A 27,259-nucleotide genomic window follows, 5' to 3' on the forward strand; every position below is an offset into this window, starting at 1 on the left:
CCCCCCCTCTAGGGGACCGAAAGCAATGGATGTCAAGCGGGTCTAACATGATACTGTGAAAGTTCAATCCATATAAATATATATATAACTGTTATTTTATCCAACGTGTTTAAATTGATACGGTGTTATCGTACCAGGACTTGCTAAGTTCCACTATATCATTGAGAGTAACAATTCATCCACACACACCTGTGGAAGGAGTTGTCCACCAGGTCCCTGGCTTTCTTCTTAGATGTGGCGATCTCACAGCCCAGAGCCAGACCTTCTGCATCCAGGATGCGGGCTTTCTTACCTTAGTGAGCAGAGCACGGAACATAAACATCTGTGTTGTGCATGATCCTTTCTAGAAGAACATAACTCACTGGTGCTTTCAACAGGAACAACCTGGAAGCTGTCATCTTCTTCATTATCATCTTCATCATCACCAGCCGGGCCTGTCCCACTTCCACCTTTGGCCTTCTTTATCTTCTTGATGTATCTGCAAAAAGCAGCAGCGTGCTAGCTAAGGATTTATGACGGAATAGACTTTTACTTGTCTCTCAATGGAGAAATGACATCATTGCAGTGCAGCTTTTCCACACAGAAACAGAATGAAAACACTAATATGTATTTACTCGTCGTCCTCTTCAATGTCTTCTTCCACTTTCTGTGAGGACTCTGCTTCTTCCTCTGGAACATCCTCCTCTTTCAACTCTTTCACAGCTTTCCTCTTCTTGCCTTTTCCTAAAAAACAAGAAATATAAGTGAAGCCCTTGCCAGGTGATGCTAATATATAGCATTTTATGCTTTTTAACACCTGGACTATGTTTACACTGCAGGCCAAAGTGGACCAAATCAGATTTTGTTTCCTTATCCCATTTTTTCCAGCTGACTGTTTACACTGCAAGTAAAATGTGATCTTTATCAGACTCCAATGTAGGGTTGTCCCTATACCAATATTTTGGTAATGGTAAGAAAATATTTAGATACTTTTCAATACTTTTCTAAATAAAGGGGACCACAAAAAATGGTGTTATTGTCTTTATTGAAACAAAAATATCAGGGTACATGAATACTGTTTATTATTGCAATTTAGTCCTTAAATAAAAGAGTGAACATACTAGACAACTTGTCTTTTATTATTAACTGAAAAAACACAGACTCCTAATTACCGTATTTCCTGGAATTGCCGCCGGGTAGATAGTATGCACCTGCCTAGAATTACTGCCAGGTCAAACTCGTTTCGCAAAATAATTAGCGCATGCTTAGCATTACCGCCGGCTCAGGATTAACACCGGGTCAAACTCGTTTTGCAAAAAATTATTTTTATTAGCGCATGTCTAGAATTTTCGCCGGGTCAAACTCGTTTCGCAAAATAATTAGCATATGCCTAGAATTTCCACCGGGTCAAACTCGTCACGTCACGAGTGACACTTCACCTGTCATCATTTTCAAAATGGAGGAGGCTGATTTCAATCATTTGAATTTGCATAAAGGGAAGAAGATTAAGAGCTATTCAGTAGGATTGAAGGTCCAAGCTATTGAATATGCTAAAAAGAACAGTAAGCAGCTATGTTTTATTAATATACCGTAGCTGCGTGTGTCAAATATGAGTCATTAAATGACTCCCGCCCCCTGGTGGTAGAGGGCGCTAGTGACAGCAGCAGAAGAAGTGACAACAAGCTGCAAGAGTGAGCAGCTATCATTTATTTTTTTCCTCTCGCTTGCACTTTTAACATGGAGGATTACATATCTAAAATAAAACAATTTTCTATACTGGACTTTCAATTGAAGCAGGAGGTACTAAAGGAAGATCTCCATCGAGACAGAAAGACTTTTAAAACTGAAGAAAGATAAGGAAGACTTCTATAAACAAGTTATCGATGCTTTTGATCAGAAGAAGCTGCACCTGGACTTCATTTATAAGTAAAGGTAAGACCATAATAACGTTTTTTTATTAAATGTGCTTTTCATGATGATATCCTTACATCACACTCAAATTTATACGCGCAGGCCTAAATTTACCGCATGCCTTTGGGAAGCGGAGGAGTGAGAAGAGGTTTTAAATTAACTAGCGCCCCGGCGGCAATTCAAGGAAATACGGTAGTCTGCTGACGTATGCAGTAACTTTGTGTCATTGGTACTTTACTTTAGCCTTTGAAAAGATCCGACTCCAATCGGATTCAGGACTACCACCTGATGAGGTCTGAATCTGATGCCAAAAGATCCAATTTGGAGCACTTTGGAGCGTTTAGACTGGCAACAACAATTAGGTCTGTGTCCCTTGAGGGCAAACAAATCAGATTTGGTGTGCAGTGTAAACGGGGCCAAAGTGGACCATAACTGATTTTTTTGAAACCCGTTTTTTTTCCAACTATTTGCACTGCAAGTAAAATTTAGTCTTTATCAGACTCCGCACGCAGGCCCCAATGTGGCTCTGACGTCACTTGCATGCACACTGTAACATTTTTTATTTTCAATCTATGAATGTACAACTGTTATGTTTGCTTTGTTGACCATTGACCGAAGAACAATAAACTTGAAACTTGACTTCCATTAACTGAAAACACAGAAAGTTGATCTGTCGAAATGAGCTCCCTCTCAATCAATTGTTTATATAGCCCTAAATCACAAGTGTCTCAAAGGGCTGCGCAAGTCACAACGACATCCTCGGTTCAGAGGCCACATAAGGGCAAGGAAAAACTCACAACCTAGTGGGATGTCAATGTGAATGACTGATAAAACTTGGAGAGGAACGCAGATGTGGGTGACATCTTTATTTCAACATGCCTAAAAACAGCAGCTTGGAATTTGGGACATGCTCTCCCTGAGAGAGCATGAGGAGGTTGAAGTGGGCGGGGTTGGAGGGGCAGGGTTGAGAAGGGGGTAGGTAGGGGGTGTATATTGTGGGTTCACAGTGTGGCGCAATTTGTAACGGTGTTAAAAGTTGTCTATACGGCCACCCTCAGTGTGACCTGTACAGCTGTTGAGCAAGTATGATTTGCATTCACTTGTGTGTGTCAAAAGCTGTAGATATGTGATTGGGCCGGCGCGCGAAGGCAGTGCCTTTAAGGTTAATTGGTGCTGTGTACTTCTCCCTACGTCCGTGTACACAGCGGCGTTTTCCATCCATCCATTTTCTACCGCTTATTCCCTTTTGGGGTCGCGGGGGGCGCTGGCGCCTATCTCAGCTACAATCGGGCGGTAGGCGGGGTACACCCTGGACAAGTCGCCACCTCATCACAGGGCCAACACAGATAGACAGACAACATTCACACACTAGGGCCAATTTAGTGTTGCCAATCAACCTATCCCCAGGTGCATGTCTTTGGAAGTGGGAGGGGCCTATCCCCAGGTGCATGTCTTTGGAGGTGGGAGGGGCCTATCCCCAGGTGCATGTCTTTGGAGGTGGGAGGGGCCTATCCTCAGGTGCATGTCTTTGGAAGTGGGAGGAAGCCGGAGTACCCGGAGGGAACCCACGCATTCACGGGGAGAACATGCAAACTCCACACAGAAAGATCCCGAGCCTGGATTTGAACCCAGGACTGCAGGACCTTCGTATTGTGAGGCAGACGCACTAACCCCTCTTCCACCGTGAAGCCTTTTCACAGCGGCGTTTTAAAAAATCATAAATTTTACTTTTTGAAACTGATAATTTTGAAACAGATACCGATAATTTCCGATATTACATTTTAAAGCATTTATCGGCCGATAATTGAGCTAGGCGCCAGCGCCCCCCGCGACCCCAAAAAGGGAATAAGCGGTAGAAAATGGATGGATGGAATATCGGACATCTCTACTTATTAGCTATACTTATTAGTAATGTGAGTTTTTATCTGGGGCGGCATAGCTCGGTTGGTAGAGTGGCCGTGCCAGCAACTTGAGGGTTGCAGGTTCGATTCCCGCTTGTGCCATCCTAGTTACTGCCGTTGTGTCCTTGGGCAAGACACTTTACCCACCTGCTCCCAGTGCCACCCACACTGGTTTAAATGTAACTTAGATATTGGGTTTCACTATGTAAAGCGCTTTGAGTCACTTGAGAAAAAGCGCTATATAAATATAATTCACTTCACTTCACTTCACTTATAACAAACTTGTGATGCTCTTTCCTCAGAAGATCTACTGGCTAAAATCAAGATCTCATGTCTCACTGACAAATGACTTGAGATAAAAGATCATTTGACTAGAAATGAGAAATACATACTTAGTGAGAGAGTGAGTTTTTCCAGCGGAGGCACTGACCTGCTTGTTGGTTTTGGAGCCACTGAGACTGTCGGAGTTCACTCTCTGCGTCTCCTTCCAGGTCGATCTCCTTGAAGATGGCCTACAAAAGCAAACAACGTTGGCAGCAGGAAGAGACTGATCACAGTCTGATGATGTTGTCATTTAGCGAGACAGCCATGGTCTCCACGCACAAGCAAGGGGTGTGTCTCATCAGCGTGGGTAAGACCTCAGTGTAAAACACCTAGTTTAAGCATTAGACACCTTTTTACCTGCACTCTGCCTCCCGCTGTTCCCCACATCTACAAAGCAATTAGCTACCGACTGCCACCTACTGATATGGAAGAGTATTACACGGTTACTCGGCATAGCTCGGTTGGTAGAGTGGCCGTGCTAGCAACTTGAGGGTTCCAGGTTTGATCCCCGCTTCCGCCATCCTAGTCACTGCCGTTGTGTCCTTGGGCAAGACACTTCACACACCTGCCCCCAGTGCCACCCACACTGGTTTAAATGTAACTTAGATATTGGGTGTCACTTTGTAAAGCGCTTTGAGTCACTAGAGAAAAGCGCTATATAAATCTAATTATCTGAGAGCCATATTTAGTCATCTAAAGAGCCACATCTGGCTCTAGAGCCATAGGTTCCCTACTTCGCCCTAAAGGTACTGTCATTTTGATTACATCACTTCCTGCAATCGCAGGCAGGGCTATTTTGAACATGAGAAGCCCCTCATGTCACATCCTGTTTACATTTCGAAAAGCTTCGAGGCTAGCGGCACTTAGATTTAGGTTTATTGGTCCCCGTTGAGGAAATTTATTTTCACTGCCGTACATTTAAACATATAGACATTACACATCACGAAACAAAATTAACAAAAAGACATCATACATGACCAACACATTTACAGGCTTTATCAGACGGGTCGGCTAGGCCTGCTTAAAGGGGAACATTATCACACTTTCAAAAGGGTTAAAAACAATAAAAATCAGTTCCCAGTGGCTTGTTGTATTTTTTGAAGTTTTTTTTTTAATTTTACCGGTCCCGGAATATCCCTAGATAAAGCTTTAAAGTGCCTTATTTTCGCTATCTTCGAAACCATTATCAATTTCCCTGTGACGTCATACAGTGCTGCCAATACAAACAACATGGCGGTTACCACAGCAAGATATAGCGACATTAGCTCGGATTCAGACTCGGATTTCAGCGGCTTAAGCGATTCAACAGATTACGCATGTATTGAAACAGATGGTTGGAGTATGGAGGCAGATAGCGAAAACGAAATTGAAGAAGAAATTGAAGCTATTGAGCGAATAGCTATTGATGCTATTCGGCCATAGCGTGGGTGTACCTAATGAAGTGGCCCATAGCATGGCTGCCTTATTAGCATCGGCGGTAAAATGTGCGGACCAAATGATCAGGACTTTCGCATCTTGTGACACTGGAGCAACTTAAATCCGTCGATTGGTAAGTGTTTGTTTCGCATTAAATGTGGGTATCTAGTTTCATATGTACCTATAGCTAGCGTAAATAGCATGTTAGCATCGATTAGCGTAGCATGTTAGCATCGATTAGCTGGCAGTCATGCCGTGACCAAATATGTCTGATTAGCACATAAGTCAACAACATCAACAAAACTTACCTTTGTGATTTTGTTGACTTAATGGTTGCAAATGCATCTGCAGGTTATCCATACATCTCTGTGCCATGTCTGCCTTAGCATCGCCGGTCAAATGTGGAGACACTCTGGCACATTCAATGGGGGTCTGGCGGCAGATTTCTTGCCAGTGGTGCAACTTGAATCCCTCCCTGTTAGTGTTGTTACACCCTCCGACAACACACCGTCGAGGCATGATGTCTCCAAGGTTCCAAAAAATAGTCCAAAAAACGGAAAATAACAGAGCTGAGTCCCCGTGTTTGTAATGTGAAAATGAAAATGGCGGGTGTGTTACCTCGGCGACGTCACGTTCTGACGTCATCGCTAAAAGACCGATAAACAGAAAGGAGTTTAATTTGCCAAAATTCACCCATTTAGAGTGCGGAAATCGGTTAAAAAAATACATGGTCTTTTTTCTGCAACATCAAGGTATATATTGACGCTTACATAGGTCTGCTGATAATGTTCCCCTTTAAGGGCGGCTATAGCTGCAGGGATAAGACTTTTCCTGAGGCGGGCCCTCCGGAATTTGATGGTTCTGTGCCTGCGCCCTGATGGTAGTGGGATTATGTATTGGTGTAGTGGGACTATTGTGTTTGCCAGTCGGGTGATGGACCTGTGGTTTAAATCTGAAATGTTGGGTGTGGGTAGGCCGAGGATTTTAGCTGCTATGTTTGTAATGCGTGTGAGTTTGGTCCGGTTGGTTACAGAAAGCATGGTGAAAAAACATGTGAAACAGTAAGGAAGGATCAAAGGTGAGTTTAAAAGGTATTTAAAAGTGTCAACTGTTTTAACTGTTTGTGTGTTTATGATGACGGGGTGCTGAGGTGAGGGGGGGTTGAACCCTATTTCTTCTGTTTTATTGACATTGATTTCCAGATAACTGGCTGTGCATGACTCTGTGAAATGTTTGAGTGTGTTATGATAGTCCAGGATTGATTGACTGTTGGAGAGGAGTGCGAGAATGGTTGCGTCATCTGAGTGTTTTAAGTATGTTGTGGTGGGTGAGATGCTACTTCTGACGAGTTCATTTCCACAATAGTCCTACTTTGTGCCAATCAGCCTGTCTTGGAGATCACTTTGTGATCAGAAATGTGAAGTGAAGTATATTTACATAGCGATTTTTCCTCAAAGCGCTTTACATAGTGAAACCCAATATCTAAGTTACACTGAAACCAGTGTGGGTGGCACTGGGAGCAGGTGGGTAAAGTGTCTTGCCCAAGGACACAAGGGCATTGACTAGGATGGCGGAAGCGGGGATCGAACCTGGAACCCTGAAGGTGCTGGCACGGCCACTCTACCAACCGACCTATTCCGCCCCACTATATCGCGAAATGTAGTTGGCCTCATGCTTGCGGCGCCTTCATTTACGTATAAAATACTACACGGTCTAGCTCCATCCTATCTTGCCGATTGTATTGTACCATATGTCCTGGCAAGAAATCTGCCTTCAAAGGACTCCGGCTTATTAGTGATTCCCAAAGCCCAAAAAAAGTCTGCGGGCTATAGAGCGTTTTCATTTCGGGCTCCAGTACTCTGGAATGCCCTCCCGGCAACAGTTCGAGATGCTACCTCAGTAGAAGCATTTAAGTCTCACCTTAAAACTCATTTGTATACTCTAGCCTTTAAATAGACTCCCTTTTTAGACCAGTTGATCTGCCGTTTCTTTTCTTTTTCTCCTATGTCCCACTCTCCTTTGTGGAGGGGGTCCGGTCAGATCCGGTGGCCATGTACTGCTTGTCTGTGTATCGGCTGGGGACATCTCTGCGCTGCTGATCCGCCTCCGCTTGGGATGGTTTCCTGCCGGCTCCGCTGTGAACGGGACTCTCGCTGCTGTGTTGGATCCGCTTTGGACTGGACTCTCGCGACTGTGTTGGATCCATTATGGATTGAACTTTCACAGTATCATGTTAGACCCGCTCGACATCCATTGCTTTCCTCCTCTCCAAGGTTCTCATAGTGATCATTGTCACCGACGTCCCACTGGGTGTGAGTTTTCCTTGCCCTTATGTGGGCCTACCGAGGATGTGGTAGTGGTTTGTGCAGCCCTTTGAGACACTAGTGATTTAGGGCTATATAAGTAAACATTGATTGATTGATTGATTGTTCCTAAGAATGTCGTTAATTGTGACGAGACTGAAAAAAGATGCCACAGCGGACTTTTATCACAGCAAAAGAGAATGCACTACCACAGTGGTGTCAAACTCAAATACAGAGTGGGCCAAAATTTAAAACTGAACGAAACCACGGGCTGAGGTTGAACAAATGAATCCTTTAATAGGGACCCAAACAAGTTTTGCATTGAATATTGACCAAGCAAGGCTTATATAACTTTAGAGTGACATGCAAAATCGAGTTTTAAATAATGATCATTAAAAAATATCAATGGCATATCAATTAAAATTAAAATACAGATTGAATGCCTCTTTTGGGCGGCGGCGGGTTTGAGTTGGGGCGGGGTTTGGTGGTAGCGGGGGTGTATATTGTAGCATCCCGGAAGAGTTAGTGATGCAAGAGGTTCTGGGTATTTGTTCGGTTGTGTTTAAGTTGTGTTACGGTGCGGATGTTCCCCCAAAATGTGTTTGTCATTCTTGTTTGTTGTGGGTTCACGGTGTGGCGCATATTTGCAAGTGTTAAAGTTGTTTATACGGCCACCCTCAGTGTGACCTGTATGGCTGTTGACCAAGTATGCCTTGCATACACTTGTGTGTGTATAAGCCGCATATATTATGTGAGTGGGCCGGCACGCTGTTTGTATGGAGGAAAAGTGGACGTGGCGACATGTAGAGAACGCCAAAGGCAGTGCTTTTATGGCCCGCCCCAAATATTATTGTCCGGGTGGAAATCGGGAGAAATTCGGGAAGGTCACTGAACTTCGGGAGGGTTGACGAGTATGAGTATTAGTGGTGAATGCGGTGTTACAGCGGCGGGCCAGCTCTAATGTTAATTTGATATTGCCTCAAAGGCCAAATGAAATTACACGGCGGGCCAGAGTTTGACACCCATGCTCTACCAGGACACAAGCCGATGAAGGATCACCCCACACTGCTAGCGGTGACTACCTACAGCCACTGCTTGTTTATCACTCCAAAACACCAAAAATGTTTAACAATGTCACAAATATTCTCAGACAAAAAGGTAAAAAGATGCTCCTTTTTTTTGAGCTCACCAATGAGATGTATGTTCAGTGTTGACATTTGAGCTTGCTGGTTTTTTGTTTGGATAAAAAAATAGATTTATGAGCTATAACTTCTGTTTTGTATGATCAGACATTTCTTAAACAATTTAGGTATGTAAATAAAAATTTACAGAATCTTTGTGTAAATAACTCATTTTGCAACGTATATATCTGTGACTTATAGTCCAGTAAAAATAAAATATGGAATATATACTGTACATACATCCATATATATATATATATATATATATATATATACATACACACACACACACACACACACACACACACACACACACACACACACACACAGAGGTGGGTAGTAACGCGCTACATTTACTCAGTTACATCTACTTGAGTAACTTTTGGGATTAATTGTACTTCTACGAGTAGTTTTTATGCAACATACTTTTACTTTTACTTGAGTACATTTATAGAGAAGAAACGCTACTTTTACTCCGCTCCATTTATCTACATTAAGCTCGCTACTCTCTACTTTTTTATCGATCTATTAATGTTTTTTTTGGTTAATAACAGAGCTTCAAAGTAGGATCCAGGCATGCCTGCGTTTCACCAATCACATGCAGTCACTGGTGACGTTGGACCAATCAAACAGAGCCAGGTGGTCACATGACCGTGATACGAAAAACCCGACTTAAACATGTTGACAAACTTATTGGGGTGTTACCATTTAGTGGTCAATTGTACGGAATATGTACTGTACTGTGCAATCTACTAATACAAGTTTCAATCAATCAATCAAAAGTGTAAAGGAAAGAAGACACTTTTTATTTCAACCGTACTTCCCGTCAAAAGCCTAAAGACTGATCGCACAGTTCCTGTCTTCACAATAAAAGCGCCGCTCCATCGCGCCTGCGCTAACAAAATAAGAGTCTCCGAAAGCCAGTGCAAACAAGCTAGCAAGCTACGGAGTTTGCCGCCAATGTATTTCTTGTAAAGTGTATAAAAACCAATATGGAAGCTGGACAAATAAGATGCCAAAAACCAACGACTTTCATGTGGTATTAGACAGAAAGGAGGAACATTTTTTCTCCTCCATTTGAAAACGTGGAGGTCTGATTCCAATCAATGCAAGTCATCAGAATCAGGTAATACACCAACTTATATTCTTGTCTTCATGAAAGATAGGAATCTATGTGTTAAACATGCATGTATATTCATTAAAACACCTTTAACATGTCAACAAAAATGGCAAAATAAATAAATTATATACTGGATATATAAATGTGTATATATATATATATATATATATATATACATATATATATATATATATATATATATATATACACACATATATATATATGATATGTGTGTGTATAAATGATATGTGTGTGTATAAATGATATGTGTGTGTATATATATGTATATATGAGGTAGATCACCTCGACTTGGTCATTTACTAAGTTATGGATAAACGTTAAAAAACTTATTGGGGTGTTACCATTTAGTGGTCAATTGTACGGAATATGTACTGTACTGTGCAATCTACTAATACAAGTTTTAATCAATCAATCAAATCAATGAATGCCTACTGAGCCTATGGTGCTGTTAAGTTATTGTGGCTCAATGTGCCATTTTTTTAATTGTATTTTAATGTACTATTATTTAATATATATTATTGTTTTAGTTGCTTAAGAGAGAATCCTGGATCTGAATTTGCTCATTGCTATTTTTATGTTTTTGTGCATTATTTGTTGCCGTAATCATTAAACAAACAGGTTACTCATCAGTTACTCAGTACTTGAGTAGTTTTTTCACAACATACTTTTTACTTTTACTCAAGTAAATATTTGGGTGACTACTCCTTACTTTTACTTGAGTAATAAATCTCTAAAGTAACAGTACTCTTACTTGAGCACAATTTCTGGCTCCTCTACCCACCTCTGTATATATATAAATATATATACACACACACACACACACACACACACACACACACACACACACACACACACACACATTCTCCATATATATGCTTATGTGTAAATATGTACAGTATGTATATGGATTCTCAAATAGGGACTTTTGTCAAGGCTAGCACCAACTATTCATGTGTAAATTGATTCATAGGAGGACCAGTGCTTCACGTTTCTATTGGCGAACCACGTTGAAGAACCAATTAAGTTCATATATTGAGGTTCCACTGTATTTTAAATCATCAAATAAATGGCTATGTATGTGGATGGGGACCAATGCTGTGCAGGACTGTGGTAAAAAGTGTAGAGAAACCTTGCTGAACCACAGGTTGGTCTCTTTCTCTCTCTTCGCGTCCTTTCCTTCCAACTCCACCAGCAAGCCGCCCTCTTCTACCTCGTCTTCCTCCTCCTCTTCCTCGGTGAACGTCACTCTGAAGACACACGGACAAGGCGTTACTAAAAAAAAAGGCAGGTTGACAGAAAAACTAATCGTGCACAATCACTTCTTCTTCTTCTTCTCCTGCTCTGCTGCTTTCTTGGCCAGCGCCCTCTCTAATTCCTCCACCTCCTCCAAGTCCTCGTCGTCCAAGTCAGAGGCCAGGGACATCTCGTCTGCTTTCTCATCATCGGACAGGTAAATGTCCTCCTCGCCGTCGCTTAGGGCATCTGCGGCCTGCATGTCGCCCTTGGATATGTTGGCCAACTCCTAAATGGTTGGAGGCAGAAGAAAAAAAGTCACACCTCTGTGTGTTTTTGCGTAAATACTCTGGTATAGTATTGCGGTATTAATCAATCAAAATAAGTACTACACTCTGTTTGAAAAGAACTCGTTCGCCATATTTTATTTTTCTAGAGTTATGACGGTGCATTGTCATGTGGTGACATTGCTGCTTTCACGAGCAAAGGAGCATGTTCGGCAGCGCACGCACGCACGCACACACACACAGAGTACTTACAAGCAGACACAGTGTGTAGACAGAAAAGTGAGAATGGATGCATTTTGGTGTAGAAAGTAAAGATAAAGGTGATGTTAAAACGCTGAAACACCCTCAGGAAGAGCTGCTTCAAGACATGGCTCGCTAGTTAGCAGCTAACATCCATCCGCAGTGTTTTAGCAACTTCTAAATCACCAATCCTCGCCTCCGTGCTGACAAATAGTGAGTTTTTTTTACAAGTAGCATTATCACTGGAGGACGAGGAATAGCTAAACATGCTTCAAACTACACACCGTAGGACAGGGGAAGGGAACCTGTGGCTCTTTTGGTGACTGCATTGGCTCTCAGGTAAATCTTAGCTGACATTGCTTAACATGATAATTAATGAATAATTCCGCTGGTAATCACAGTGTTAAAAATAACGTTCAAAATATAAAAAATTCACATTCCATCCATCCGATCAAAAAGTCGCATTAATGGCGAGGAGTATTTTATTTATTATTGGTTAGCTTCAGACTAACAATGTTATTAAAAATAATAAAATACTTATTATACTCCAAAAATGTTGGACTTACAGTGGGGCAAAAAAGTATTTAGTCAGCCTCTGATTGTGCAAGTTCTCCCACTTAAAATGATGACAGACGTCTGTAATTTTCATCATAGGTACACTTCAACTGTGAGAGACAGAATATGGAAAAAAAATCCAAGAATTCACATTGTGGAAATTTTTAAGAATTTATTTGTAAATGATGGTGGAAAATAAGTATTTGGTCAACCATTCAATGCTCTCGCTGATGGAAGGAGGTTTTGGCTCCAAATCTCACCATACATGGCCCCATTCGTTCTTTCCTTAACACGGATCAATCGTCCTGTCCCCTTAGCAGAAAAACAGCCCCAAAGCATGATGTTTCCACCCCCATGCTTCACAGTAGGTATGGTGTTCTTGGGATGCAACTCAGTATTCTTCTTCCTCCAAACACGACCAGTTGAGTTTATACCAAAATGGATACATGGATGATACAGCAGAGGATTGGGAGAATGTCATGTGGTCAGATGAAACCAAAATAGAACTTTTTGGTATAAACTCAACTCGTGTTTGGAGGATGAAGAATACTGAGTTGCATCCCAAGAACACCATGCCTACTGTGAAGCATGGGGGTGGAAACATCATGCTTTGGGGCTGTTTTTCTGCTAAGGGGACAGGACGATTGACCCGTGTTAAGGAAAGAATGAATGGGGCCATGTATCGTGAGATTTGGAGCCAAAACCTCCTTCCATCAGTGAGAGATTTGAATGGTTGACCAACTACTTATTTTCCACCATAATTTACAAATAAATTCTTTAAAATTCCTACAATGTGAATTTTTTTTTCACATTCTGTCTCTCACAGTTGAAGTGTACCTATGATGAAAATGACAGACCTCTGTCATCATTTTAAGTGGGAGAACTTGCACAATCGCTGGCTGACTAAATACTTTTTTTGCCCCACTGTACTTTAAAAATGCAATCAAAATATTATATGTCTCTTTTAAAATATTTGGTTTTCATGGCTCTCTCAGCCAAAAAGGTTCCCGACCCCTGCTGTAGGAGGATACAATAGCTCGCCAGCATCACAATGTAAACAAATGCCATGGAAGGATCTACATCTGACATCCACTGTAATGATACCAAGTACAAGAGCGTATCTAGTTGATACTGTGATTGCATCGATATTTTTTATCATCACAAAATCTTTTTCCTTTTTATTTATATTTGATTCATAAAGTCAGGAAATACGTCCCTGGACACATGAGAACTTAAATTATGACCAATGTATGATCCTGCAACGACTTGGTATTGGATCGCTACCTAAATTTGTGGTATCATCCAAAACTAACGTAAAGTTAGGTTAAAGTAGCAATGATTGTCACACTAGGTGTGTTGAAATGTTTCCTCTGCATTTGACCCATCCCCTTTTTCACCCCCTGGGAGGTGAGGGGAGCAGTGAGCAGCAGCAAAAGCCCTGCCCGGGAATCATTTTTGGTGATTTAACCCCCAATTCCTACCCTTGATGCTGAGTGCCAAGCAGGGAGGTAATGGGTCCCCTTTTTACAGTCTTTGGTATGACTCGGCCGGGGTTTGAACTCACATCGTACCAGACACTCTAACCCAGGGGTCACCAACCTTTTTGAAAGCAAGAGCTACTTCATGGGTACTGATTAATGCGAAGGGCTACCAGTTTGATACACACTTAAATAAATTGCCAGAAAAAGCCAATTTGCTCACTTTACTTATAATAAATAAATCTATATATATAAAACTGTGTGTATTTCTGTCTGTCATTTTGTCGTACCTTTTATTTCCTTTTAAGGAAGGTTTTTTGTAGAGAATAAATGATGAAAAAAAACACTTAATTGAACGGTTTAAAAGAGGAGAAAACAGGAAAAAAATGAAAATAAAATGTTGAAACATACTTTATCTTCAATTTCCACTCTTTAAAATTCAAAATTCAACCGAAAAAAAAAGAAAATAATTTATGGAACATCATTAGTAATTTTTCCAGATTAAGATTAATTTGAGAATTTTGATGACATGTTTAAAATAGGTTAAAATCCAATCTGCACTTTTTTAGAATATATAACAAATTGGACCAAGCTATATTTCTAACAAAGACAAATCATTACTTCTAGATTTTCCCGAACAAATTTTTTTTTAAAGAAATTCTAAAGAATTTGAAATAAGATTTAAATTTGATTCTACAGATTTTCTAGATTTGCTGGAATCATTTTTTTGAATTTTAATCGTAATAAGTTTGAAGAAATATTTCACAAATATTCTTTGTCGTAAAAAACAGAATTAAAATGAAGAATAAATTAAAATGTATTTACCATTCTTTACAATAAAAAAAAAATCTTGAACATTGATTTAAATTGTCAGGAACGGAGAGGAAGGAATTTAAAAGGTAAAAAGGTATATGTGTTTAAAAATCCTAAAATCATTTTTAAGGTTGTATTTTTTCTCTAAAATTGTCTTTCTGAAAGTTATAAGAAGCAAAGTAAAAAAAATAATGAATTTATTTAAACAAGTGTAGACCAAGTCTTTAAAATATTTTCTTGAATTTTCAAATTCCATTTGAGTTTTGTCTCTCTTAGAATTAAAAATGTCAAGCAAAGTGAGACCAGCTTGCTAGTAAATAAATACAATTTAAAAAATAGAGGCAGCTCACTGGTAAGTGCTGCTATTTGAGCTATTTTTAGAACAGGCCAGCGGGCGACTCATCTGGTCCTTACGGGCGACCTGGTGCAGATATTGACAGTAAATGTACAAGTACATTAATAATACATTTTACAGTTTGTCCCTCATAATGTTGTCAAAATAAAAGGTGTATAAATGACATAATATGTTACTGCATACATCAGCAGACTAATAAGGAGTCTTTGTTTGTTTACTTACTACTAAAAAACAAGTTGTCTAGTATCTTCATTATTTTATTTAAGGTCTAAATTGCAATAAGAAACATGTTTCATGTGCCGTAAAATGTTTTGTTAAAATATGGACAGTTCCATTTTTAGTGGTCCCCTTTATATAGAAAAGTATCAAAATATATTTTGGTACCGGTACCAAAATATTGTTACCGGTGAACTCACCTGCTTCTTCCTCATGGTGTTTAGGGAGAAAAGGCTGACATCCTCGTTGTCAGCAATGGAGACACCTGGAAGATCCATCTTCAGCTCCACCCTCTCCCTCTGCTTCCTGCGCTCTTTGAGCAACTTCCTCTTCTTCCTGGCTCACACACAATTCACAGCCATTATTAACTGTACCGCCAACCATTTACATTTTAACCAGAGGTGGGTAGAGTAGCCAGAAATTGTACTCAAGTAAGAGTACTGTTACTTTAGAGATTTATTACTCAAGTAAAAGTAAGGAGTAGTCACCCAAATATTTACTTGAGAAAAAGTAAAAAGTATGTTGTGAAAAAACTACTCAAGTACTGAGTAACTGATGAGTAACCTGTTTGTTTAATGATTACGGCAACAAATAATGCACAAAAACATAAAAATAGCAATGAGCAAATTCAGAGCCAGGAATATCTCTTAAGCAACTAAAACAATAATATATATTAAATAATAATACATTAAAATAAACAAATTAAGGAAAATTGAGCCACAATAACTTAACAGCACGTCGATCGCGAGCTACCAGTCGACCGCGGGGGGTGTGTCAGTCGATCTCCAGCCAGGCTTTTAAAAAAAATAGACCTAAAAATGAGTGATCATCAATCTTCACCAAGACGTCACTTAAATGACATTCACGGTACCGGAGGGTCTTGTGAGATGACGCTGGCTGCTGCAAGATCATTATTATGAAAATATGACCGAGAGGAAGGCCAGAAACACTTTTTATTTCAACAGACTCTCGCGCCGTACCTTCCGTCAAAACTCTAAAGGCCGACTGCACATTTCCTATCTTCACAATAAAAGCCCTGCTTCATGCTGCCTGCGCTAACTAAATACAGAGTCTCGGAAAACTGGCGTGCACAAGCGATCCCTCAGAAAGCTGGCGTGCACATCACTTGTGCACGCCAGCTTTCCGAGACTCTTATTTTGTTAGCGCAGGCAGCATGAAGCAGGGCTTTTATTGTGAAGATAGGAAATGTGCAGTCAGTCGGCCTTTAGAGTTTTGACGGAAGGGACGGCGCGAAAGTCTGTTGAAATAAAAAGTGTTTCTCGCCTTCCTCTCTGTCATTTTTTCATAATAATGAACTGGCAGCAGCCAGCGTCATCTCACAAGACCCTCGGGTGCCGTGAATGTCAATCAAGCAAGCTACGGAATTTGCCGCCAATGTTTTTCTTGTAAAGTGTATGGAAGCTGGATGAATTAGATGCCAAAAACCAACCACTTTCATGTGGTATTGTACAGAAAGGACAACTTTTTTTCTCCTCCATTTGAAAATGTGGGCGTTATCATCATTACTGTCTGATTCCAATCAATGCAAGTCATCAGAATCAGGTAATACACCAACTTATATTCTTGTCTTCGTGAAAGAAAGACATCTATTTGTGTTACACATGCTTGTATTATCATTAAACACATTTAACTTGTTTACAAAAATGTCTCTTTCATAAATAAATAAATATAAATGAGGTAGATCCCCTTGAGTTGGTCAATTGAAAAGTAGCTCGCCTGCAGAAAAAGTGTGGGCACCCCTGTTCTATATGTTATAGTTATTTGAATGACTCTTACCATAATATGTTAGGTTAACATAGCAGTTGGTTATTTATGCCTCATATAAAGTACACTTATTCAGCCTGTTGTTCACTATTCTTTATTTATTTTAAATTGTCTTTCAAATGTCTATTCTTGGTGTTGGGTTTTATCAAATAAATTTCCCCAAAAAATGCGACTTATACCCCAGTGCGACTTCTATGTTTTTTTCCTTCTTTATTATGCATTTTCGGCAGGTGCGACTTATACTCCGGAGCGACTTAAACTCCGAAAAATACGGTATGTGCTTTGCTATGGAGGTTTTTTTCCCAGTCTAGATTGTATTTTTTTTTTTACTCATCCGCCCCCAACATTTTACCTTTTTCCCCATCTTTTACGGAGCGCCTTGTGGCGACCCATCAGCGTTCCTGTTCTGTAACCCTGTACACTAGAGATGCGCGGTTTGCGGTTTATCCGCGGACTCGGGCGGTTGACATGCCGAAAAAATAGATTTTAATTAGATTTGGGCGGGTGGCGGTTGAACCATCCGGAAATATTTGATTTGCATGGTTCTATGATCGGTATCCTTTGCCATTCAAAGAGCCATTTAGGACCCGTGTCATAAAGCGAAGAAGATAATAAGAAACGCTATTATTCTCCTGAAAGACTGCCGGTAGTCACCCGGATAATAAGTATTAGGTCGTGCTATGAAGCCATTGGCTTTGTCGCCTACTACAACATGTACGATCTGCTTGTCTGTTCAGCATCATGTTGTGTGTGGTTTCCGCGGCAACACGCACACGACTGCAAAGCATACTGGGTGACACAGAGTACACTAATGGTTGTGATATAAACAATTTTAACGCTCCAAGTAATATGCACCACGCTGTGAAGCCACACCAATTAAGAACGACAAACACACTTCGGGAGAACATCCTCACAGTAACACAACATAAACGCAACACAACAAATACCCATAATCCTTTGTATTCATGACACTTCCTGACTATTTTATACACCTCTAGCAGCAACCCCCCCCCGTGCGTCAGTAAGGTGGGCGGGGTTGGGGGTGCGGGGGGTGTAAAATATATTCAGGGGTGTCATGAATACAAAGGATTATGGGTATTTGTTGTGTTGCGTTTATGTTGTGCTACTGTGAGGATGTTCTCCCGAAATTTGTTTGCCAATCTTGTTGGGTGTGGCTTAACAGCGTGGCGCATATTAGTAAGTGTTAAAGTTGTTTATATCACAACCATCAGTGTACTCTGTATCACCCAGTATGCCTTCCAATCTTGAACATGTAATTGCGGAAACTGCACACAACATGTTGCCGGACTAAGAATCGGTAAGTACATGTTGTTGAGGGTGTCTAAGGCAATGGCTTCACGACACGCCCATATTTTTGTAATCAGGATGAACGCTATTGGATAGTCGCGGGAACGTTAGCGGCTCCAGTTGTCATCATTACTCTGTGAAACAGGTTTAAATAGCTCTGTGAGTGGTAAAGGTGGCCAACCTCTAATGTATATCAGCGGGCGGTTGGTGGGCGGGTACGGTCCTGATAAAATGTTGGTTCGGGTGGACGGCGGGTGGATGACGACTTTGGAGATGCGGATGATATAATTGCCTATCCGCGCAGCTCTACTGTACACTGTTTGTTTGTCTAATCTTGAACGGGTTTGTGCTGAAAACAAAGTTTCGTTGTACTTGTGCAAAGACAAAGACCTATCTATCTACACCAGGGTGGGGGACACTGGGAGCAGGTGGGTAATATGCCTTGCTCAAGGACACTATGGCAGTGACTAGGACGGCGGAATCGAACCTGGAACCCTCGCTCTACCAATCGAGCTCCGCCACCCCCTCGGGCTGACACTTTATTTGTGGTCCCCAGGCTCATAGCTGCGTATGTTCATACACAGTGTGGAGCCGCTCCACTAAGGTAATAACGTCGATGTTTCTTACAAGTATTATCATCACTGGAGGACGAGGCGTAACAGGAGGACTTTGAGGGCCAAACCAGAGGATTTAAAAGATGTACTTTAGTTATTGTGTACTATTTTGATCAAATAATGAGAATAAAGAAGTAGTTTCAATAGTGTGTTGGTATTGTTAGTGTAAATACATAATACTCTTTATACATGTGACTGATCTCACTCAGCAACATAAAATCCTGATCGGAACATCTCGACTAATGGCGGGATTGACCAAAATCTCACGGAATTAACTTTTTGTGCGACTTCCTGCATGAAATGTGGTGGAACTCCAGGTTTAAGAGCAGAGAGTGATGCAACACTTGAAACAGTCATACCGCTTAAGATCAGCCACCTCCTCCGATTTCAGCTCGGCGAGTTTCTTCTCCATTTCTTCCTCCTCGTTCTCCTCCTCCTCCCCTTCCTCCTCCTTCTTCTTCTTCTTCTTGTCTGCTTCGTCGTCCGAGCTGCCCTCCGCTTCGTCGGAACTCAAGCTGGAGATGAACAGACACAGTTAGTCAGCCAGGTAGCCACTAGGGAAAAAGGTGTTTTTTTTGTAGAAATAAAATAAGACAGCGTTCAAGCATCATTCATTTATTCGTAACCAAAACATTGCTCCTCTGCAGTGGTCTTGTTTCACACATACCGTATTTTTCGGACAATAAGTCACAGTTTTTTTTCATAGTTTGGCCGGGGGTGCGATTTATACTCCGGGAGCGACTCATGTGTGAAATTATCAACACATTACCGTAAAATATCAAATACAATTATTTATCTCATTCGCGGAGGAGACGAAGAAAATGTAAAATATCAAATACAATTATTTATCTCATTCGCGGAAGAGACGAAGAAAATGTAAAATATCAAATACAATTATTTATCTCATTCGCGGAAGAGACAAAGAAAATGTCAGCAATCGTCACACACAAATGGCAGAATAAATACATTTCCCTCAAAAATGTGACTTATACTCCAGTGCGGCTTATATATGTTTTTTTCCTTCTTTATTATGCATTTTCGTCCGTAGCGACTTATAATCGGAAAAATACATTGTATGAAAAATAAAATAAAATTTTCTGAATCAAGAAAAATAAATAAAATAATTTACTGAATGAGGGAAAAAGCTTTGTTCACATCAATAGAGATAAGTGCCCTCTTAGGATTTTCATCAAAATGTTTTCTTAAATGCTGCAATAATTATTAATATTTAATATTGTTTTTTAAATTTTTTTCTCTCAATTACGATAAATCTACCGTAAATTAAAGGATTCCCAACAAAGTACTGAGTGCATTAATTGACATTTTCAAACGTTTTATTTTGTTTTGCTGTTATCTCTTTTTTTTTTTTACTTGGTCTGAGGAAACATAAAAAAAAATTCAGATGCCCTAAACACCTCCCTAGGTGTTTAGGGCACGTCCAACCGGTAGGAGGCCACAGGGAAGACCCAGGACACGTTGGGAAGACTATGTCTCCCGGCTGGCCTGGGAACGCCTCGGGATCCCCCCGGAAGAGCTAGACGAAGTGGCTGGGGAGAGGGAAGTCTGGGTTTCCCTGCTTAGGTTGTTGCCCCCGCGACCCGACCTCGGATAAGCGGAAGAAGATGGATGGATGGATGGATGGATGGATTTTTGAGTTTTCTTAAGCTGTATGCAAGGGGTGTAAAACTCAAATACAGAGTGGGCCAAAATTTAAAACCGAACAAAGCCGCGGGCCGAGGTTGAACAAATTAACCTTTTTAATAGGGACCCAAACAAGTTTTGCATTGAATATTGAACAAGCAAGGCTTATATAACTTTATAGTGACGTGCAAAATCAAGTTTCAATTAATAATAATAATTAAAAAATATCAATGGCATATCAAATAAAATTTAAATAATTGAATGCCTCTTTTCGGCGGTGGGGTTGGGTTTGGTGATAGCAGGGGGTGTATATTGTAGCGTCCCGGAAGAGTTAGTGCTGCAAGGCGTTCTGGGTATTTGTTCTGTTGTGTTTATGTTGTGTTACGGTGCGGATGTTCTCCCGTAATGTGTCATTCTTGTTTGGTGTGGGTTCACAGTGTGGCGCATAATTGTAACAGTGTTAAAGTTGTTCATATGGCCACCCTCAGTGTGACCTGTATGGCTGTTGACCAAGTATGCCTTGCATTCACTTGTGTGTGTGTGTATAAGCCGCATATATTATGTGACTGGGCCGACACACTGTTTGTATAGAGGAAAAGCGGACGTGGAGACAGGTTGTAGAGAACGCCAAAGGCAGTGCCTTTAAAGCCCACCCCAAATATTGTTGTCCGGGATGAAATTAGGGAGGGGCACTGAACTTCGAGAGACTCTCGGGAAAATCGAGAGTGTTAGCGGTGAATGTGGTGTTACAGCGGCGGCCCGGCTCTACTGTTAATTTGATATTGCCTCAAGGGCCAAGTGAAATTACACGGGGGCCAGAGTTTGACACCCATGCTGTATGCCATAATCAGCAATATTAAAATAATAAAAGGCTTGCAATAGTTCAGTTGATGTGTAATGAATCCAGAATGTATGACATTTTCATGTTTTTAGTTGCATTACAAAAAAATAAAAGGACTTTATCACAGTATTCAAATTTTATGATACAGTTAGGGTTAGGGTTGGTTTTTTAAACTTTAGGGGCAACTCTACATGCCCCTAAAGCTGACCAACACGCCAGACTGTAGTCAGTTGGAAGCGTGTCTTGATGAAATTAAACAATGGATGTCCGCTAATTTTTTGCAACTTAACGCCAAAAAAACGGAAATGTTGATTATCGGTCCTGCTAGACACCGACCTCTATTTAATAATACAACTTTAACATTTGACAACCAAATAATAAAACAAGGTGACTCGGTAAAAAATCTGGGTATTATCTTCGACCAAACTCTCTCCTTTGAGTCACACATTAAAAGCGTTACTAAAACGGCCTTCTTTCATCTCCGTAATATCGCTAAAATTCGCTCCATTTTGTCCACTAAAGACGCCGAGATCATTATCCATGCGTTTGTTACGTCTCGCCTCGATTACTGTAACGTATTATTTTCGGGTCCCCCCATGTCTAGCATTAAAAGATTACATTTGGTACAAAATGCGGCTGCTAGACTTTTGACAAGAACAAGAAAGTTTGATCATATTACGCCTGTACTGTATATACCTTTATATACATATATACATACATACCTATACTGTATATACCTTTATATACATATATACATACATATATACCTATACTGGCTCACCTGCACTGGCTTCCTGTGCACTTAAGATGTGACTTTAAGGTTTTACCAATTACGTATAAAATACTACATGGTCTAGCTCCAGCCTATTTTGCCGATTGTATTGTACCATATGTCCCGGCAAGAAATCTGCCTTCAAAGGACTCCGGCTTGTTAGTGATTCCTAGAGCCCAAAAAAAGTCTGCAGGCTATAGAGCGTTTTCCGTTCGGTCTCCAGTACTCTGGAATGCCCTCCCGGTAACAGTTCGAGATGCTACCTCAGTAGAAGCATTTAAGTCTCACCTTAAAACTCATCTGTATACTCTAGCCTTTAAATAGACCTCCTTTTTAGACCAGTTGATCTGCCGCTTCTTTTCTTTTTCTCCTATGTCCCCCCCTCCATTGTGGAGGGGGTCCGGTCCGATGACCATGGATGAAGTACTAGCTGTCCAGAGTCGAGACCCAGGATGGACCGCTCGTCGGGACCCAGGATGGACCGCTCGCCTGTGTATCGGTTGGGGACATCTCTACGCTGCTGATCCGCCTCCGCTTGAGATGGTTTCCTGTGGACGGGACTCTCGCTGCTGTCTTGGATCCGCTTGAACTGAACTCTCGCGGCTGTGTTGGAGCCACTATGGATTGAACTTTCACTGTATCATGTTAGACCTGCTCGACATCCATTGCTTTCAGTCCCCTAGAGACTAGAGAGGGGGGACTGAAATCTGAGGTCCTCTCCAAGGTTTCTCATAGTCAGCATTGTCACTAGCGTCCCACTGGATGTGAATTCTCCCTGCCCACTGGGTGTGAGTTTTCCTTGCCCTTTTGTGGGTTCTTCCGAGGATGTTGTAGTCGTAATGATTTGTGCAGTCCTTTGAGACATTTGTGATTTGGGGCTATATAAATAAACATTGATTGATTGAGAAAGATCCAAATGGCCCCCGCATCGTTTGAGTTTTTCTTCTGCTAACCTTGGTGGAAATAGTTGGGACACTTGTGGTGTAAAGTACCATAAATCAGGAATGAAAAACATGTGCTTTCGAGAAGCCCCTAAAAACAAAGAGCAGACTTTGGCGACGACCTGTACCTGATACCCTGGTCCTGCTGCTTGGCTTCCTTCAGTTTCTTGGCCAAGTACCTCCTCATCTTGGTCCTCCAGTTCAGCAGCAGGCTGCGGGTTTAAGAGAACATTAAGGAACAAGCATGTTCGGCCTAAAGAACAGCTGAAAGGGGAAGGAGAAAGGTTTCACCGGAGTTCTTTGCGGCCTAAAACTTTGATGTCCCGACAACACTCCTTTATCTCGTCGCTGGTGGTGGAGTGATCCTCCAGGTCTGGGTTGTCAAAGGTCATCTAGGAGGAACAACAGGGTTGAAGGTGACAATCCAGGCACAGTCACACTAAACATAGCGACCTTGAGTCAATCTAATTATTAGTTTTAAAAGAAGAACGACAGAAGATTCTTTGAAGCAGAACTAGATAAAGATTAGCCTCAAAATAATGATTATGCAGTCTTTCCTTGATTATTACGGGGGTTACGTTCCAAAGCCCCCTCTCAAAGAGACACTATTTATGTTATCATTTTTTTTTTTTAAATGAACATATGAATTTAAAATCGTTTTTAATCATATTTATTTTTACATTGTTTTCATTTTTTATTCAGTCATTGGTGGCATTAAGGATAATATTTGAGAATTGTTTTTAACATTGTTGCGCAGCCCTTTGGAAACATTTATGTTGTTTAAATGTGTTATACAAATAAAGTGGATTGGATTGAAAGTCTTTATAAACCATCAACACAGCTTATAAGCACTTCCTGTGCTCTGAAAACACTTGATGTTCTAAAACCGACATCATTTTAACATGAAAACGTCAGCGAGTACGCAAGCCTCAACGCTACCATATTTTATTGACTATGAGCCGCTGCTTTTTCCAAGACTTTGAACCGTGCGGGTTATGAAATAGTGCGGCTAATTTATGAATTGTTCTTTACCGACGGCCGTTATGTTTCATAATCAAAAAGTAGTTTTCATTTTACGCCGGCAGAGACATTGAAAAGGTGTTAATGTTAATGCTGTGTTGGATCCGCTTTGGACTGGACTCTCGCGAATGTGTTGGATCCATTGTGGGTTGAACTTTCACAGTATCATGTTAGACCCGCTCGACATCCATTGCTTTCCTCCTCTCCAAGGTTCTCATAGTCATCATTGTCACCGACGTCCCACTGGGTGTGAGTTTTCCTTGCCCTTATGTGGGCCTACCGAGGATGTCGTAGTGGTTTGTGCAGCCCTTTGAGACAATAGTGATTTAGGGCTATATAAGTAAACATTGATTGATTGAATGTTTGTCCTATGGCGCCATAGGGGTGGACAATGTACTTCCTGTTCCGTGCCAGATATATTATCGTCCATAGCGTATCTCAATCCATCACTCACAGCATGGTAAGTTTTACAATATAACTAAAACAATTCCTACTTACTAAAGCGTCCCATGTGTATGTCTCTAGGAGTGTTTACATACACATTTGTACGTGCTGTCGTAATGTAAGCAAGCTAGCGTCGTCAGCATTAGCTTATATGCTAACATGTTTACGAGTGTCTGTGTTACAATGGCATTATTTTTTTATTGCTTCACTTTCACAAATTCCTCAGTAAATTCACCAAAACGTCACCCCGGAGGTATTGAGTCTGTTTAGCTGATTGGAGAACTAGCTTGCGCAGCTAGTGGCTCCAGGACGATGACTTCTGTTTTGTTTGATCGGCCGTTTTACTGCTGTGTCACAGACACCGTTTGGAAACCGTTAAAGTATGTGAATAAACATTTACAAAATATTTGTGAAAAATAGCTCATTTCACAATGTATATATCTGTGGCTTACAGTACGGAAAAGCTAATATGTAAAACATTTTTTCTTAATAAAATTTATTTGGTGCGGCTTGCACTCTGTAGTCCAAGAAATATGTTCCTTTAAAATCAACGATGCACATAGTCCAAAGTAAGAGAACCACGAAGTTGCTAAAAACACTTTATTAATAAACAATATGTTTCTTTAAAACCACAGCCTTGAACATGTCGTGTGTGTGTGTGTGTGTGTGTGTGTGTGTATCACCGTCAAAATTTTCAGTAAAAAATTCAAACTAAAATCATAATCAACGTTATTTGCAGAATACAGCAGTCCCATTGTGAAGCTGAATGTGTAAAAATAAGATGCACTCACCTCACTGGCTTTGCCCAGAAAGTCCACGGGGTTTTCAGCTTTGAGAAAGGCGGTAACAGATACACTGTGGAAGAGCGTCAGGTCACCTTCTGTGTATCCTTCCGCCTGAGGCACAAAAAGAGCATCGGCGTTAGAAACCGCAACATCTCCAGGAATTAGACTGTTCAGTTCATCTGGATCATGCATACAATGTAATGCATCTCATATTTCCTGTTATTTCATGACAGCAGAAGCTGAGCATTATTCAATCCTACCACTTTTCATATTATAGCAGTTTTATCCCATTTCCTTGTTCTCTGTAACAGAACAGTGACTAAATAAATAAAACACCATAGTAAGTAAACACATATTAAATACATAATCTTTATCTCAAAAGAAAAAACAAAGATTCAAGATGTTCATCATAATTGTTGTTCTGTGTACTATGAACAGTCTCTTAAACTGAATCATATTGGTGCTTTGTTTGATTTCCGGGGAACATTATCAGCAGACCTATGTAAGCGTCAATATATACCTTGATGGTGCAGAAAAAAGACCATCTATTTTTTTAACCGATTTCCGAACTCTAAATGGGTGAATTTTGGCGAATTAAACGCCTTTCTGTTCGTCGAGCTGGAGGCAATGACGTCAGAATGTGACGTCGCCGTGGTAACACAACCACCATTTTCATTTTCAACACATTACAAACACCGGGTCTCAGCTCTGTTATTTTCCGTTTTTTCGACTATTTTTTGGAACCTTGGAGACATCATGCCTCGACGGTGTGTTGTCGGAGGGTGTAACAACACTAACAGGGAGGGATTCAAGTTGCACCACTGGCCCCAAGATGCCAAAGTGTCTGCCGCCAGACCCCCATTGAATGTGCCAGTGTCTCCACATTTTACCGGCGATGCTAAGGCAGACATGGCACAGAGATGTATGGATAACCTGCAGATGCATTTGCAACGATTAAGTCAACGAAATCACAAAGGTGAGTTTTGTTGATGTTGACTGCCAGCTAATTGATGCTAACATGCTACGCTAATCGATGCTAACATGCTATTTACCGGCGTTGCTAAAGCAGACATGGCACAGAGATGTATGGATAACCTGCAGATGCATTTCCAACAATAAAGTCAACGAAATCACAAAGGTGAGTTTTGTTGATGTTTTTGACTTATGTGCTAATCAGACATATTTGGTCGCGGCATGACTGCCAGCTAATCGATGCTAACATGCTACGCTAATCGATGCTAACATGCTATTTACCGGCGGTGCTAAAGCAGACATGGCACAGAGATGTATGGATAACCTGCAGATGCATTTGCAACTATATTAGGTTTCCTTCCACCCACATTTAATGCGAAAAAAACACTTACCAATCGACGGATTTAAATTGCTCCAGTGTCAAAGGATGCGAAAGGCGATGCTAACGCAGCTATTCGGCCATGCTATGGCTATTAATAGCGTCAATAGCTATTCGCTCAATAGCTTCAGTTTCTTCTTCAATATTTTCATACTCCAACCATCTGTTTCAATACATGCGTGATCTGTTGAATCGCTTGAATCGCTGAAATCCGAGCTAATGTCGCTATATCTTGCTGTGGTATTCCCATTGTTTGTTTACATTGGCAGCACTGTGTGACGTCACAGAGAGCCGAAAATAAGGCACTTTAAAGCTTTATTTAGGGATATTCCGAGACCGGTAAAATTTTGAAAAAAACTTCAAAAAATACAACAAGCCACTGGCAACTGATTTTTATTGTTTTTAACCCTTTTGAAATTGTGAT

General features: G+C 40.8%; 1 protein-coding gene across 1 annotated transcript in view; it reads right to left on the bottom strand.

Annotated features, from left to right (window-relative positions):
- ftsj3 (FtsJ RNA 2'-O-methyltransferase 3) overlaps window positions 1-27,259 on the bottom strand; it is a 51,330-nt gene that overhangs the window by 5,908 nt on the left and 18,163 nt on the right. Inside the window, exons 8-18 of the mRNA XM_061883051.1 lie at window positions 25,491-25,595; window positions 23,527-23,627; window positions 23,364-23,447; window positions 19,400-19,555; window positions 15,534-15,669; window positions 11,476-11,678; window positions 11,286-11,403; window positions 4,222-4,303; window positions 615-723; window positions 363-478; window positions 190-292 (exon numbers count right to left, since the gene is read on the bottom strand). Coding sequence (XP_061739035.1) covers window positions 190-292; window positions 363-478; window positions 615-723; window positions 4,222-4,303; window positions 11,286-11,403; window positions 11,476-11,678; window positions 15,534-15,669; window positions 19,400-19,555; window positions 23,364-23,447; window positions 23,527-23,627; window positions 25,491-25,595 — 1,313 coding nt within the window. The remainder of the gene's footprint in view (window positions 1-189; window positions 293-362; window positions 479-614; window positions 724-4,221; window positions 4,304-11,285; window positions 11,404-11,475; window positions 11,679-15,533; window positions 15,670-19,399; window positions 19,556-23,363; window positions 23,448-23,526; window positions 23,628-25,490; window positions 25,596-27,259) is intronic.

This window comes from Nerophis ophidion, linkage group LG22, assembly GCF_033978795.1.
Source record: "Nerophis ophidion isolate RoL-2023_Sa linkage group LG22, RoL_Noph_v1.0, whole genome shotgun sequence".
NCBI lineage: Eukaryota > Metazoa > Chordata > Actinopteri > Syngnathiformes > Syngnathidae > Nerophis > Nerophis ophidion.